The sequence below is a fragment of the Aspergillus oryzae genome, chromosome 7 (genome assembly GCF_000184455.2).
Source record: "Aspergillus oryzae RIB40 DNA, chromosome 7".
NCBI classification, from domain to species: Eukaryota; Fungi; Ascomycota; class Eurotiomycetes; order Eurotiales; family Aspergillaceae; genus Aspergillus; species Aspergillus oryzae.
This window is the reverse complement of record NC_036441.1, coordinates 1,387,920-1,402,467: the sequence shown is the minus strand read 5'-3', so window position 1 is coordinate 1,402,467 and position 14,548 is coordinate 1,387,920. Positions and strand designations below refer to the sequence as shown.

General features: G+C 47.7%; 4 protein-coding genes across 4 annotated transcripts; all 4 read left to right on the top strand.

Annotated features, from left to right (window-relative positions):
- Positions 1-4,940: 4,940 nt before the first annotated feature.
- Positions 4,941-6,697, top strand: AO090011000553 (putative C2H2 transcription factor (Con7); the record flags this gene model as incomplete). Its single annotated transcript, XM_023233004.1, has 3 exons — positions 4,941-5,627; positions 5,838-6,018; positions 6,342-6,697. The coding sequence occupies 3 exons, from the start codon at positions 4,941-4,943 to the stop codon at positions 6,695-6,697; spliced, it is 1,224 nt and encodes a 407-aa protein (XP_023093549.1).
- Positions 6,698-8,799: 2,102 nt separating this feature from the next.
- Positions 8,800-9,814, top strand: AO090011000552 (uncharacterized protein; the record flags this gene model as incomplete). The annotated part of the gene is made up of 2 exons (XM_023233003.1): positions 8,800-9,495; positions 9,785-9,814. 2 exons carry the CDS (start codon positions 8,800-8,802, stop codon positions 9,812-9,814), a joined length of 726 nt encoding a protein of 241 aa, XP_023093548.1.
- Positions 9,815-9,899: 85 nt separating this feature from the next.
- AO090011000551 (uncharacterized protein) lies at positions 9,900-11,225 on the top strand (the record flags this gene model as incomplete). Its single annotated transcript, XM_023233002.1, has 1 exon — positions 9,900-11,225. One exon carries the CDS (start codon positions 9,900-9,902, stop codon positions 11,223-11,225), a length of 1,326 nt encoding a protein of 441 aa, XP_023093547.1.
- Positions 11,226-12,845: 1,620 nt separating this feature from the next.
- AO090011000550 (Yip1 domain protein) lies at positions 12,846-13,974 on the top strand (the record flags this gene model as incomplete). Its single annotated transcript, XM_001826115.3, has 4 exons — positions 12,846-12,933; positions 13,012-13,426; positions 13,511-13,663; positions 13,725-13,974. The coding sequence occupies 4 exons, from the start codon at positions 12,846-12,848 to the stop codon at positions 13,972-13,974; spliced, it is 906 nt and encodes a 301-aa protein (XP_001826167.1).
- Positions 13,975-14,548: the final 574 nt, after the last annotated feature.

Below are 14,548 nucleotides of genomic sequence, written 5' to 3'. Positions count from 1 at the left end.
AAGGTAATACTATGAGGGGCGGATGAGCTCTGCTGTGTTGTCAAGGTGGGTCACCCTGGTTGTAAATAATACAGGTATATTACAAGCGCGACTATCCCAACACCATTTTCTCATTCTATATGGTACGCCAGATAGCCGATGTCCTGTTGCTGATTCCGTGATCTTAGGGCTTTTCTTTGTCAGCTGTCACTGATTTGCTTTCCACCACTCCGGAGTAAAGATCAGAAATGCCATTGTTCATTGGCTTCCCGAAGGCATGGCAGATGGATATGGATTAGCTACCTTGGGACTAAATTGAAGCCAGCGTACGGAGTAAAAAGGGGGTGTCTTAACCCGGATCGACAGGCGTCCATCAACCTACTCCGAGTATGGTTACCGGCCAGCATCCGAAACACCTTGCGGCTTATTGAGGGACAGTTGGATGGTACTGGTGGTAGTAGTATAATAAATATTACCCCGTACATCTGGGGAATCAAAGGAGCTCCAATCTGTAATTCGATCAAAATGGTAAAATTAAGAACCGAGTTCCTGGTGGGCAACAGTCTTTAGCCGGCCCCAAGGTGTAGTAAATTATAATGTCCGATAACGCTTCGGAAAACAGAGCATACCCTACTCCGTCTGCAAAAACGCCTTGCCATTTTATTTTGAGATATCCTGCGCGTGTATGGAGTCTATGGACATGCCAAAGGGGAGTACTGGCCTGTATTCCATATTGATATCAGTTATTAATCCACCACATCTATTGACTTCCAGGACCCACCGTGGTGCTCATATCGCATGATTGGAATTATTTGCTAAGTACAATGGCTCTACCGTGGGACGCATTGAGCAATAATCACGTCGAAAGTAATGATCATATTGTATTTTGTATTTTGTATTTTCTATTTCCTTTTTCCTTTTATAAAATCAAATCGAATAATAGTAATAACAAGAATAGGGATGATTTAATATCAAGATAATCACAACCTTGGTTTCGACAGGAGTTATCAAGCTTTGGCACCAACCAGGAGACAACCAGGAGACTCTTGACTTCTTGTCCTTCACCGGCAGTGGATGTTGTCTGGGTTCCGCCTGCGCGGGGTACGGCCCAGTTACGACGCCAATCAACTTGCATCCGTCTGGCTTGCCCAGAGGAGAACCTTTCCCAGACTGGAGCCTTGCATTTCTCGCGTTCCTATTTTCTCCTACCTTGCGCATGCCTTCCCTATCGAGGACAACTTCCCGAAACCTTTTTATTTTATTTTTGATGAATTTCGTTTTCTTCGGCGCCGGCTGTTGTCTGAAGATAGGGGAGTCGACTTGTCTGGAAAACTAATCTAGTTGAACGTGACTTCGGATCATCAGCGTTATGCGTTCTTTAGTAGGCAAGGTAGCATCTACTGTTGTTGTACGTCCTACGAACGTTGGAGTAGTACTATCTTCTGTTTCTCATGCATAATGGAGAAACGCGATATCTTGCTAGGGCAATTGACCCCCGACCTCGTTTCTTTACTTTGCTGGTAACCTATCGGAATCCTGTAACATCTCAGGGTTGATAGATATCAAGTATCCAATCTGAGTTTCGGTTCCTGTGTTTATTCCTTTTTCCTATTTCTTGATTTCTACTGTCTGCTTACCCAATTCATATATCTGTAACTTAACATGTAAAGAACATTTCTCTTCCATTTTGATTCTTTCTTCTTCTTGTCTTAATTCCTTTTGAATGGATGTTGTTGGCAAGAGATAGAAGATATACTTTGGAGGTAATTATTACGTACCATGATACTGTATACGTTGCAAAAGTACGTCCTCGTTACGGGCATGGCGTAATAGTTATGACTGTTACCGTTCAACGCCCTCTCACCTGACTTCAACATTGCATACACTGAGGTCATAATCGACCTATCAATTCTCCATGTGTCGCCTTCATGAAAGAGATGTTGTAATGTACCCAACATTGAAGCCTCATATGCCTTTTGTGACCATAAACCTCCCTCGACGTGAAATACATATTCATTTAGTGTTGCTGGAAATTGAAACCTAATGTCCGATGGTGTGAATTCTCCATTGACCTCGATTGGGCTTGTTACCCTCGTGTTCTCCACCGACGCGTTCCTGACTTGCGCAGTGAAAGGTACTAGCCCGCAGTAGTTGCTTACCGGGTTACACAGCCAATACATACGATATATTACAGCATTGCATTGGCAAGAGGAAAAAGGACAATAAGAGATCAAGAGATCAGATGCAAAAGAAGATGGCGAGATGTTGCGACCTTGGAACACTGGGAAATGCACCTTCCAGGGCAAATAGAGATGACCAGTGATCGTGAAGGTCAAGACTCGACCCCACCAGCAATTGTGGTTTTCATTGGCACATGTACCATCATACTTTTGGTTGGGAGTTTTTTGTTCCCCCTCTTCTCTGGGCAGAGTGGCCTGTAAGTATACTGGTAAGAGTAGCACAACCTGGGGGGTGAGGTAGTAAGAGTGGTGACAGGCTTGCAAGTGACATTACAGTATCTTTCCACCTCCTGATTTCCCACCAGTCATTGTTGTCTTTTTTATTTTTTATTTTTATTATTTTTATTGTGCTTACCCATCCTTTACCCCCATCCACTCCATAACAACAACAACTCTTGTCTAACCGAAGTGCCTTCAGCAGGTAAAGAGAGCTATCGCCGGCATCAACCGCCCTGTCAGTATCCTATTTGAATCTGCCCCGAACGCTATTGGTTATTATACTCGAGATTTAATCTACACGCCATTACCATTCCTAATTTTCCCCCCTAAAGCTTTTTCTGGGATTTTCCTCCGTGGACCCTGCACGCGCTAGGTGGTGGTTTCCCCCGACCTGCGCTACACCCTCTTTCACACTAGTCCGGCGCTATCGCGGCCTCCTAATCCCAGACCGTTCAAGCCGTTCCTCGGGCACGCCATTCCTAGCCCCATCTTTCGTTTGTGTTCACTAAGGCCTTGATACCTCCCCCTACCCACGCTTCCCGAACGTTGGCCAGCGATCTTGGTTTAGTACCCACGGGCGCATACGCTAGGTTCACCAGGTCCTCCCTACGACCAAACTCGACAAGCACCGTCCGTCCCGAATTGCGGGTAGACTATCCAAGCTCTAAAAATCCCACCCCTTACTATATCGAGTGGTTATTTACTACTTCTGATATAAAGCTTTGTTACACCTTCACACCACCACACGGCTAGAAGAGCGGGGGAAGATTTCCCAAGGGAACGGGAATAAAATACACATAACAAAGGATTCGAAGAAAGAAAAAAAAAGGGGGGGAGGTGTGTCCAAGAGGAAAGAAGAAAAAAAATTTAATTTCGCCACCCTATCGCGGAGTGTTCCGCCTTCAGGAGAGATAGAAAAGAGGAGGGAGAAGGGAGAAGGAAAAAAAAAAACAGAATTCCCACAGACAAGGAAAGCTTAACCGGGTCACGAAAAAGCACAATACAGGTGAACAACTGAGGGGAAGGGGGCCAAAAAGAAAAAAATAATTCCTAATATTAATTGAAAAAAAAGTTTCTGGGGCCTGATATTTCATTGTGAAAAAGTGGGTCGAGGTACTGGCAACGGACCCGTCACCACAAAGCGCGACAGCAATACTCTTTCCATCAGGGTGAGAGGGAAGGAAAAGAAAGGGTAAGAAAAAAGAGAAACAGAGAGAGAAAGAGATTGAGTGAGAAGAGAGTGAGGAAGAGCAAATAATAATTAATCTTCCGGGTTCCCTTCAGTGACAATACCGAAACCGCCCCCCCTTCTTACGATATTACCATTCGTTACCTCTCTCTGCCTTTTGTTACTTATTTCTTTTATCTTTTATTTTTCTTTTCTTGTCCTTCAATTACCTTCCACTCATTTCTCCAGAGTGGAAAGGGGAAAAGAAATTAAAAAAAAAAAAATCGTTGGCAAGAAAAAAAAAAAGAGTACCAAAGAAAAATTACGGGCCCACGCGCCGCTCCACCGTACTCTCGGATCCCACGAGGTGCTCTAACCTGCGATTTTTCCTCCTGCCGAAAAGCCTCTTTTTTGCTTGTCCGTCCGAAAACCTTTTAGGTCGCCTCATCTGCTCAAGTCTCTCTTTTTTTTCCGGGTCGAGTCGAACCATTTTTCCTCCGTCTTGATTTTAGGGTGATTGTACTACTGTGTGGCCGCTCGTGGATCGAGACATCGCTCTTCGCGCTATCACCCGTTTAAGCAGTGGATTCTGGGACCTAAATTATTCTATTTTATTATATTACCCATTTCTACTAGTTGGTGCTAGGCTATCGACGCTACTCTTTGGCTCTTGGCCTGGCTCCTTTCTAAACCCTCTACCCCCAAGCTTGCCCGAGCGCAGAACAGGACCGTCTCTTTCTTTCCCGCTGGTTCCTCGTGCTGTCGTGTCGACCGCCACCCTGCAAGGCATTCTCCGTCACCCTAAGAGGCGACTAAGGCGATTAAGCATCGCGATCCAACATCTCCGTCTGGAAGAGTCACTACACCCTCATCCTTTATCCTTTTGACTTGCAATACCCAATCCAGGTGTTTTTCTGAATTGTGGTGTTCTCAGTGTGACTATTTTCACTTTTAGTCTCACGCGTCCAACCTCTTTTTTTTTTTACCCTTAATTGTTCCTTTCCCCTCTTTTCCACCCAACAAACCACCATTTGCGAAGAGCAGGTCAAGTGATCATTGCTCACACGGCGGAATCTCAATTCACAAAATAGTACGTGACAACAAGAAAGGATCTCTAGAAGCATTCACGCTACCGGGAATCTTGTTCAGAGATCTGAAACCAAACTTTCTTCCCCTGCTTTATACCTGGCCCATATCGGCGCATCTTACCCCAACTTTATCACGTTCACAAAGCTCATTGTGTTATTCGACGCGTCTACAGACAGACACGCGAGTTTCTAGCTGGGAGGATTCTGTCAGGGATATTTATCCGGTAACGGCGCAAAGTATATTATATGGACAACAGACCGGCTTCGGAGTACGCGCAGTCAGGTTCGCACTTTCCATATCCACCGTCTGTCGCGCCCCATTCTGAACTTCCAGCTGCAGACCAGGCATCTGCTGCTGCTACTGCTCAATACACGCCTCAGCCTGAGGTGCGCCCCAATCCTCAATACACACCGCAACCCGAGGTTCGCCCCGCCGCCAATATTTCCTCTTCCAACACGCCGCAGTCGGACTACGGTCTGAATCAGCCGCCACCAGCCGCGCGCTCTCCAGCTTATCCTGATTACCTCGCCCGCCCGCCCCAGTACCATCACGCGCCGAACACACAGGCCGGTGGTGCGGCAGGTATGGCTCAAGCAACAAGTCCGTCTATGCATACCCTCCATGATGGGCTGCAAAATGACCATCGCAATCACACGAACGTAAAGTCTGACGCAGACGTTCCTATAGATCCCTCAATCGCGGCCTCTAGCCCTACCTATCCTCCTCCCTACTCGCCTTATCAGCCACAGGGTCATGAAATGGCCCAGTATCAAGGTCACCCTCCTCCGCCGCCTCCACAGATGTATGCGCGTCCAGATTGGTCGCATGGGTATGGTCAACATCAGCACGGTCTGCCTGGACCCTATACCACTCCTGCCACAACGGTTGGTCCCGCCTCCCCTGCTGCGACCGCAGGGCCGCGCCCTGGCCAGGTATGTTTTTGATGAGTTTGGCGTCTGTTTCCAAAGGCTGCGCATTCGCGTTGATTACTGTCTTGGACGCCTCCAGAAGTGGGGGCCGCTGTCAGCCTGCCTTTTTTGGGGTTAAGGATGGCTAGCGGCGCGCTTTTTTCATCTTTAACTTTCTCCTTTATTTTCGGGGTTATACTGTCAGTGGTCATAGGCTCATTTGGAAAATTTTAGGTCTACTCATTCGTTCCGATTCCCGGTGCGCAACAGCACAAGCGACCCCGTCGTCGGTATGAGGAAATCGAGCGTATGTACAAGTGTGGATGGAATGGCTGTGAAAAGGCATATGGTACACTGAACCACTTGAACGCGCACGTTACCATGCAGTCTCATGGAGCCAAGCGCACTCCTGAAGGTATGTTCCTTTTTCTTTTGGGGGGGGGGGGGTAATTTTTCTTGGGGACATTGCTGTGATTTCTTGTCCTCGATTTCCTTGTGTTTTGAGAGGGGTCGCGGGTATCTCATTTAGGCTAGTGCGGGTGCCACGCGCTAGTCGAGTTACACCGCTTTAGCGCGGCGGGATCGCAGTAGCGTGAGGAGCCGGTGCGGAGGTTAACCTAAACCAAAGCCGTCCTCCCTGCCAGTGACGTCGCTTACAGCTGTCCCCATGTCCTTATCTTCTTACGGGGACTTTACCACAACAATTGGTGGTGGGATAAGGCTAACTAGGCTTTCTAGAATTCAAGGAAATTCGCAAAGAGTGGAAGGCTCGCAAGAAGGAGGAAGAGGCTCAGCGCAAGGCCGCCGAGGAGCGTGAACGTGCTGCTGCTGCTCAGGCTGCGCAAGCCAACCAAGTTGATGCTCCTGGCCCTGGCGATCCGGCGCAGGCCGGTCAGCCTCCCGCCTACCCGGGCAGTGTCCGTCCTCAGCTGCCCCCGATCGGGTATCAGCCCGCTGACGGCCAGGTGCCTGGTCAGTACGGAGCTCCTGGCGGTGGCATGGTTTATCAGGGCAACGGACAGATGGCCTATCCTCCAAACTACCCTCACTCGCCTTACGGCCAGAGCGGTCAAGTATATCAGCAACGTAAGTAGTCAGTCCTTTGTGTTTGCATTATTGGTTAGGACCGGGCCACGAGGAATCCAAAGAAGAAAAAAAAGATGTTTCGACATGACCAAACACATCATGAGAAAGAGATAAAGGAAAGTTTGGGAGGAGAGGTCCTCTGGTCTATCGTTGTACGGGTTGTAGCTGATCGAGGATGGCTTTGCAGAAAACCAATCGACCAGCTACCCGCAATAGATATCCAACTTCCCTCTCTTCTCTCAGCTTGAATATTCTAATACCAAATTCTCCTAATCGTGTATCGCCACTCCCCGGATCTAATTCTTTAAATTCTTGCGCACATGATACCATCTCCTGGCCTTGATTGCTCCAGTCAAAAAGAGTGGCCATGCGACTTACGCTTCTGCCCCAGTTATGTTTTTTTGAATTAGATCGATTGACAAAAAGGAGAGAATCTCCTTTATCGGGGAATCCCATCTTTGTTTTTCCCTCTCGAATACCGGCTATAGGATTGTGATTTGAGATGTCTGGCGGGGCAATCTGCATTTTGTCTTTCCCTTTTCTTCCCGTTGTTCTTCATGCGCTTTATTCCCTGTGGATTATGCATATCATGTTTCTATTAAATTCACCTTTCTTATGTATGTGAATTATTTGTTATGGCCCTTGCTTTTGTCTTCGACTGTCCTTCTTGCTTCGGCCAAATTTATGTTACCCTGGGTTTTGGTCCCCGAAACTGTGCATTATTTTCTATGGTCCATGACCTTTGTTCATCTATTCGCCAGGTCATGGACTGGTGGTTACAGTCTTCCACACAACTCGGAACTTTCTCCTCTTTCGCATTTCTTATGAACTTCTGAATACCTACGATACATGTCAATAATTGTGGACATATTTGCACGGAAAGTGCGCCTTCAGATTCACCATTTGCAGCTCTTTCAAAGACCGTAATTATTCTTAGCTAAGACCAATATTTTGTTAATTAATGTGGGAATGATACGTCGAGTAGTTTCATGGTTACCATCCTGAAGGGAAAGCGTATTGCAGTAGGTAGAAGGGTAGTGAGTGAATACAGATACACTAATATAGGTATAGAACTCTCTACACCTTAGGAAGAACTAGTGGAGCTGTGTAAGCAAGATCTGCAATATGACTATGTGTTATACGTAGTTTTGTAGTCCAACCTTACTCCTGGTATAAACTTGGCACATCCGGCTATGCGAGCTGGTGTAGGGCTGATCGTTGAATTTTACAGGTAATATGCATCAGAAACGGTGGGCTAAGATTTAGTGGTACGACCATTCCAGCCAGGATTACTAGTACGTAGTACAAAGCATGTATAATGTAAGGTTAAGCTGTTAAGGTATGAGACTAGGCTAGTAGATCTGTAAGTTCGGAACCTTCTCTGCCCACGAGGCACACATGGTTTGGTTTTAGGTTATCTATGGTTTGGCGGGGTTCCCTAGGCCCCGAGAGGCTTGCCATCGCAAACAAGATGCTGACTAGCGGCTATTTCCCTAGCTATCTATTGAAACTAAGACGAAGTAGGGCATCCTGTCACTGCTCAATGACATGTCCAGCGGTTCACGTCGCCACTAGCGGCGAAGGAGTGTTTAGTGCGTTGTGCCTGAGGCAGACACATACTTAGAATTTAAGGCCTAAGGCCAGCAGCAGCGGAACCGGAAATACTTTCCCAACTAAGCATCCCAGGTGTCTAACCTCATTTTGACTAGCGTTGACCAGGCCGATACGATACGGCGATAATTTGAGCTATCGGAGAGCTGCGCATTCATGAGACAGGCTCGCCTTCTTTACTATTCCATCTTTTTTCTCTGCTGCTCGCCTCGGAGACTGTTTGGGGTTGCGCCTTTGGAATTACTTTTATCTCTCTCTCTCTCTCTTTTTATTATCATTCTTTTCGCTATCTTGTATATCGCTCAAGCCACCCGCCTCCCCTTCACGATTCCGCCCGTTATCCTACCGAAAAGTTTTCCTTGCCAATAATAAACCTGCGCAGGTCGGCTTAGACCTACCAGACAATCATATTGCTGCGGTAGAAGTGATACAAGAAGAAAGGTTGGAGTTTAATCTTATAATCGGATAACGAGTCGATTCGTCGGTCTTCGCTCTTTAAATGCTTCGCTGCACCAATGCTAGTGCTCTGCGGACGGGCGTTAAGAGCTGTCCGTTGACGAGATTATCTCTCGGCTCGAGATGGTCTCGAGGTGTTTCGGGAGGCGCTAGGGCGATTTCTCTCTCGTATCCTGCTCCGAGAGGCATTGCGCCGGGACAAATTAGTGCTTGGAGGTTACCTGTTGGCGCAAGACGATACTCTACAAATTCTGAAGTTACACATTCTAGGGGTTCGGAACCTCTTTCTGGGACAGAAGGGATTGAAGATCCAGAATCCGTTGATGTGAGTGAAGAGCTTGATGATTCGGAACCTCTCGTTGCGAGTGAAGGGCTTGAAGATACGCTTCTGGAGCCCGAACCGTCGCTGAAAAGCAGACAAGGAATCACACGCGATGACCTTCTGCTCTCGATTGCGAAGGCGGGCACTTCGCCGAAAACTCGGGAGGAGTTGGACGGGACCATGCCGGTCAAAGTTTCCGGGAAAGTTGTCGAAATGGAGTTGAAATGGTTGAAGGATCCTCGGGCGCTGTCCGACCGAGTCGGAAGACTTCTGAAGGCCGATGATGTGCTGTTGGCTGTGGCCTTGGTCCGCACGGCGCAGAGAGAGCATATGGAGTGTACGGTGGCTTGGAATCATCTCATGGAGTATTGTATGGAGAAAAATAACCCGAAGGCCGCGCTTAAGTTCTACAATGAGGTGAGATATTACTACTGTCCATGTGAAATTCGTGTGTTTGCTGGCAGTAGGGCTGACAATGAGTTTCCAATCTGCAGATGAAGAAGCGAGGACGAATGCCTAATTCGGTCACGTATACAATTATGCTGGATGGCCTGTCCAGAGTAAGCAGGGACACCGGCGTCCACCCTGTCAAGACCGCGCTCTCTATTTACAAGTCTATCTTTGCACCCAATTCAACCGTAACGCCAAATCTCATCCACACCAATGCGATGCTCAATGTCTGTGCACGCCAACGTGATATGGACAGCTTATGGCGGGTCGCTGGCGAGCTTCCTGAAGACGGGCCAGGTTCTCCAAACTGCACGACATACAGTATCATCCTGAGAGCTATCTCGGATGCAGCCCAGGCGGACGTAGTACGGATGAGACACTCTCAGGTGGAGAAAATTCTTGCGAGAAAGGCCCAGGGTGTCAAAGAAGGCAAGCGGATATGGTCCGATATTATTTATCGATGGAAGAAGGGGCAGCTCGAAATAGACAACCTCCTTGTGAGCGCGATGGCTAATCTGCTCATGGAAGCATCTACTGACCGGGGTTGCTACGACGTATTCGCGTTGATTCACCAAGTCACTGGAATTCCAATTCTCGCTAAAGAGCCGTCGGATCCCTCTTCGAAAATACAAAAGAAGAGTAGAGGAATCGACTTAGAGGAAGATGTTCCGTTCGTCGATGATAGCGAAAAGTTGTATCGACCAGTAGAGGCTGAGCCAGAGGAAGTCGAACAAGATGGGGAAGAAGAAACATTTGAAAACGTTTTTGACCCTATCGTTAGCCCGGGAACATCCTCGCCTTCTTATATTTCTGTGGGAAATAGGGAACTTTCACTGATTCTGGAGGCTTGCTTAAGTATGACTCAAGAATTTGGAATTGGTGCTGGAAAAGCTTACTGGCAACACCTTACCCTGGAAGACACTGACTACAAGATCGAGCCAGATGGGGGTACATACCATCAATACCTCCGACTTTTACGGCTTGGCCATTCCAGCCGTCTTGCCCTTGACGTGATACGCAACCAGATGGTGCCCGCCCAAATGACGGAAGGGCGGTCTTTCCGGATCGCATTTGCGTGCTGTCTTCGTGATCGCAAAAATATCAACGTTTTCAAGAATGCCAATGGGCTCCTTCATCTCATGGAGACATCACTTGTGCTTCCTTTCCCTCAGGCATTAGGAGCTTACCTCGACCTGGTCCGCATCTTGGGTGATAGGCCCCAGCTTCTTATGTCATTGAGCGGTATTGATGGGAATGGAAAACGGCCGGCCGGTGGTCTGAGTGCTCTGGGTCAGCAGCTGCGCCTTAATTTACAGACAACCGCTCTTGAAGCTCTGCGTCCTTGCATTGCCAAACTCGATAAAGCTATGGAGCAAGGCCTAGTATCTCCAGTCCCGGTCGAAGGCCGCGGTATTCGCTCTAATAGCTCTAATGAGCATGCCGTCTCCGGAAAGGAAGCTCTTAAGGTATTAGCTACGGTGAGGGGTTTAATAGACGATATCTTGATGCCAGCGAACTCCAAGCTACTCTCCAAAGAAACCCGCGCCCAACTCAAGAAAGAATCACGAGATTTAAGGAGGTACTCAAACGCTAAGATTACCAACAAGTACAAGGATTCTTTAGTTTCTCCGACTTCTGAACAGGTTCTGGCATACAAAGATCAGCAAGTTGCTGAGGGTTCCTTGGATGTTGACTAAGCTCCACAAAGAGTAGCGGGAGCTTGCGCAATCTGCGCAACGAATAATTTTATGACTTGTTTGATGGTTGATACTGCCTCATACTTGCATGCATATACAGGCGTTGGTATATAGTCTTCAGTGTACACTATCATGGTTGGCAATGAGGTGGTTTCCATGTACAAATATCGGCAATGCTCATGTAATAATAGATATCTCTATACCTACAAGACATCTCAGTTCTGTTAATTGATTTATAACCACGTTAACCCGATGTATTCATACTTTGACTAGGTTGAAAGCTTTCTGCAAAAACGAAAAGCTACAGAAGCGACTATCTCTCTCTGCAAGGAAACAAACTAAACTGAAATGAAATGAAATGAATTAATATTTCAACGAACTGCACATTGTTAAACAACGCATATCAGAAATGCTCGGAGTAGGCATCATATACTAAGTAGACTTCGGAACTGTCAATGATGACATTATACACGGATTTCGAGTGCCTTGTGCTACCAGTCTCCCTCACACTGTTTCCGCAAAACGAGGTCTATAGTCGTGAGTGATCTACACCATGACTTTAATCCTGAAAATAACCAATGTAGATTTATCATGGGTTTTTGAAAGCCCACTCGCTAAAGAAATGTCAGGAGGGAGTCATTGAAGAAAGATATTTGTATATAGACCTTGCTTGAAGACTCGCAAATCTTTTCTATACAATCAATACCTTCACAAACGGTGGACCACAATGAGGTACGCTTCGAGCGGTTCAGGGATGGAGTCAGAATGGACAATGGTCGCTAGTGTTGAGGGACTTGGCAAATATCTATTCAGCAAGGCCGCCAGTAGATTCTGGGTAATTGGGGAGGCTGGTGATATGTTGGAAGTGCTCTGCACAGGAGTTTGAAAAGAACCAGTAGTATGGTTGTTATCAGGCGGGTCAACTTCCATCTCGGAAGGGTACATGTTAGGTACTAGGTAGTTGAGGCTATCTTGTGGCATCTTGATCCTTTTATGGCTTTGGAGTCAGCCTTGTCAGTTGGCCGATGGTTGGCTACTCTGCCTTTTTATGTTCTACCCAAATGCATCCCTGCCAAAAAGGCCACATTTTTGTAAAATATAGTGTTGTGGCCCTCCATAAAGTAGAAGTCATTATGGAGCCGCCGTGTGCTACGTTAAGTAACAGCTATTTTTGTCACGAAGTTAGTCACCCACCACGTCAGAACACATCACCATTATGTCAAATTCGAGATACAGTTCTTACACCGAACTTATAACTAGAAGTAGCTCAGGTTGGAGGTTGATGTTGGGATAACATTCTGGTATCATAACCCAGTTAGGGTAGTTAATGAACGTGATAAGATCCGCACGTTTCCGCCTTCCCCTTTCAGCCCGTGCCGCGTACGTAAGACGTGCATTATGCCACTGTAGCCTCTCCCAGGAACGAGACAGCTCATATCGTGACCTCTGCCTCCCCATCTCATTATCCCTCGGCGAATATTTTGTGCTTAGCGAACCAACGCTTGGCATACTCGATAATCCAGTAGCTCTGGTAGCATCTGGATCAACAAGCAATGCTCCTGTGGTGCTAAGTTCTTTCCGCGATCGAACTCCGTCTCATTACAACAAACGATATCTACCATGGCCAGCGTATCACATACTCACCCGCACGGGGATCTACGCGATGACGAATCAATTCTTGATGATGATGTTATTGAAGCCGATGACGGTGCGCTTGACCTTTCGCTGGCCCCTCAGATGGGATTCGTGCCCCTTGTTGACTGCCACTGACCCTTCCGCTCTTTAGCTCTCGACGCTGATGACCCGTTACACGATACCGATACCACTCCTTTGAGAGGCAATATTCAAGCCGAGGCATCGAGCTCTCGAGGCGGAAATCTTTCCGGCAATTATCTGACCTCTTCAATCCCCGGCGAGGACCGCCGCGCCGCTCAGAACACCATCGATGAAACGGTCTGGGAAACGGTGTCGCGCGACCTACTGGCAGTCTGGGAGAAGATGCGCCAGGTTCTGTGGCCCAAATACCTGATGGGTGGGATGCTGCAGCGGGGTGGAGGAGGCATTGGCGGTGCGGCCGAACGAGGAGAGGCCACTGGGTTTGGTAGCGGTGGTGGTCTGAGGAATCTCGTGGGCCGCTGGCCGGACGCCGATACTGTCTTGCAAGGCGGAATGAGTGAAGGTCTACGTGACTGGGATCTCTGGTAAGTCATTGATGGCAGCATGCTGCTTTCTTAACCTAATGCGGCTTGGCCCTACGGAAATACTAATAAGAACCGCCTTGATAGGGGACCGCTCATTTTCTGCTTGCTTTTGAGCTTTTTCCTGGCAATGCGCGCAAAGGGAGACCAGTCAGATCTGGTCTTCTCCGGTGTGTTCTGTATCGTGTGGATTGGAGAAGCGGTTGTGACTCTACAGATCAAGCTGCTGGGTGGGAATATGTATGTGCATCCATGTCTTCTAGGGTGGTCCCCAGAATGGTTACTAATGCCGTGTTCTTAGATCCTTCTTCCAGTCCGTCTGCATCATCGGCTATACGCTCTTCCCTCTCGTCATTGCTGCCCTTCTCAGTGCGCTTGGCCTGCCGACTATTGCGCGGATACCGGTATATCTTGTCTTGATTGCATGGTCTTTGGCGGCGGGTATCAGCATTCTTGGCGGATCCGGAGTGCTCAAGAATCGGGTCGGTATCGCAGTATACCCATTGTTTGTGTTCTACATTGCGATCGGTTGTCTCTGCTTCATCAGTTAAGAATAAGTGGTATGAGACGCTGGCGATGTAATAGCTCGGGACTCAAGCAGCCCTCGTGATAAAGGGCAAGCAAGTCAATGGTAACGGGCGTGTGAAATCTACTTATCACTTTATTTATTTTCCTTTTTATTCCACCGTTGTGCCTTGAAGCTGTGCTTTGTCTGTTTCCTTAAGTGTATTAGATTATTGCATGCTAAGATATCCAATTGAGAATGTTTCTTATCCTCGACCTATTGGTGTTCTTGTGGTTGTTCTATCAGATTAAAAGCGTGCCGAGAGATAAACTGACTAGTAAGGCTACTGCGGGGCGGTGACCGGACGACTGCCGACGACAACAAAGCAGTTTGTCGTCACCCGTTCGTTGGTGCGAATCGGCCGCTTCTCGACCTGCACACCTCCCACTAGTTGGATCTCTGCCTCATTCGATCGCTTTTCGACAGAGACCGTTAGAACCCGGCACCTTGGACTCCTTCTTCTACCAGATATTCTCTAGCGACCACCACAGTACCTACCACCTGATCAGATCGACGTCCCCACGTCGATCATATAGCTGAGGAGCGACCTTTTAGCTCGG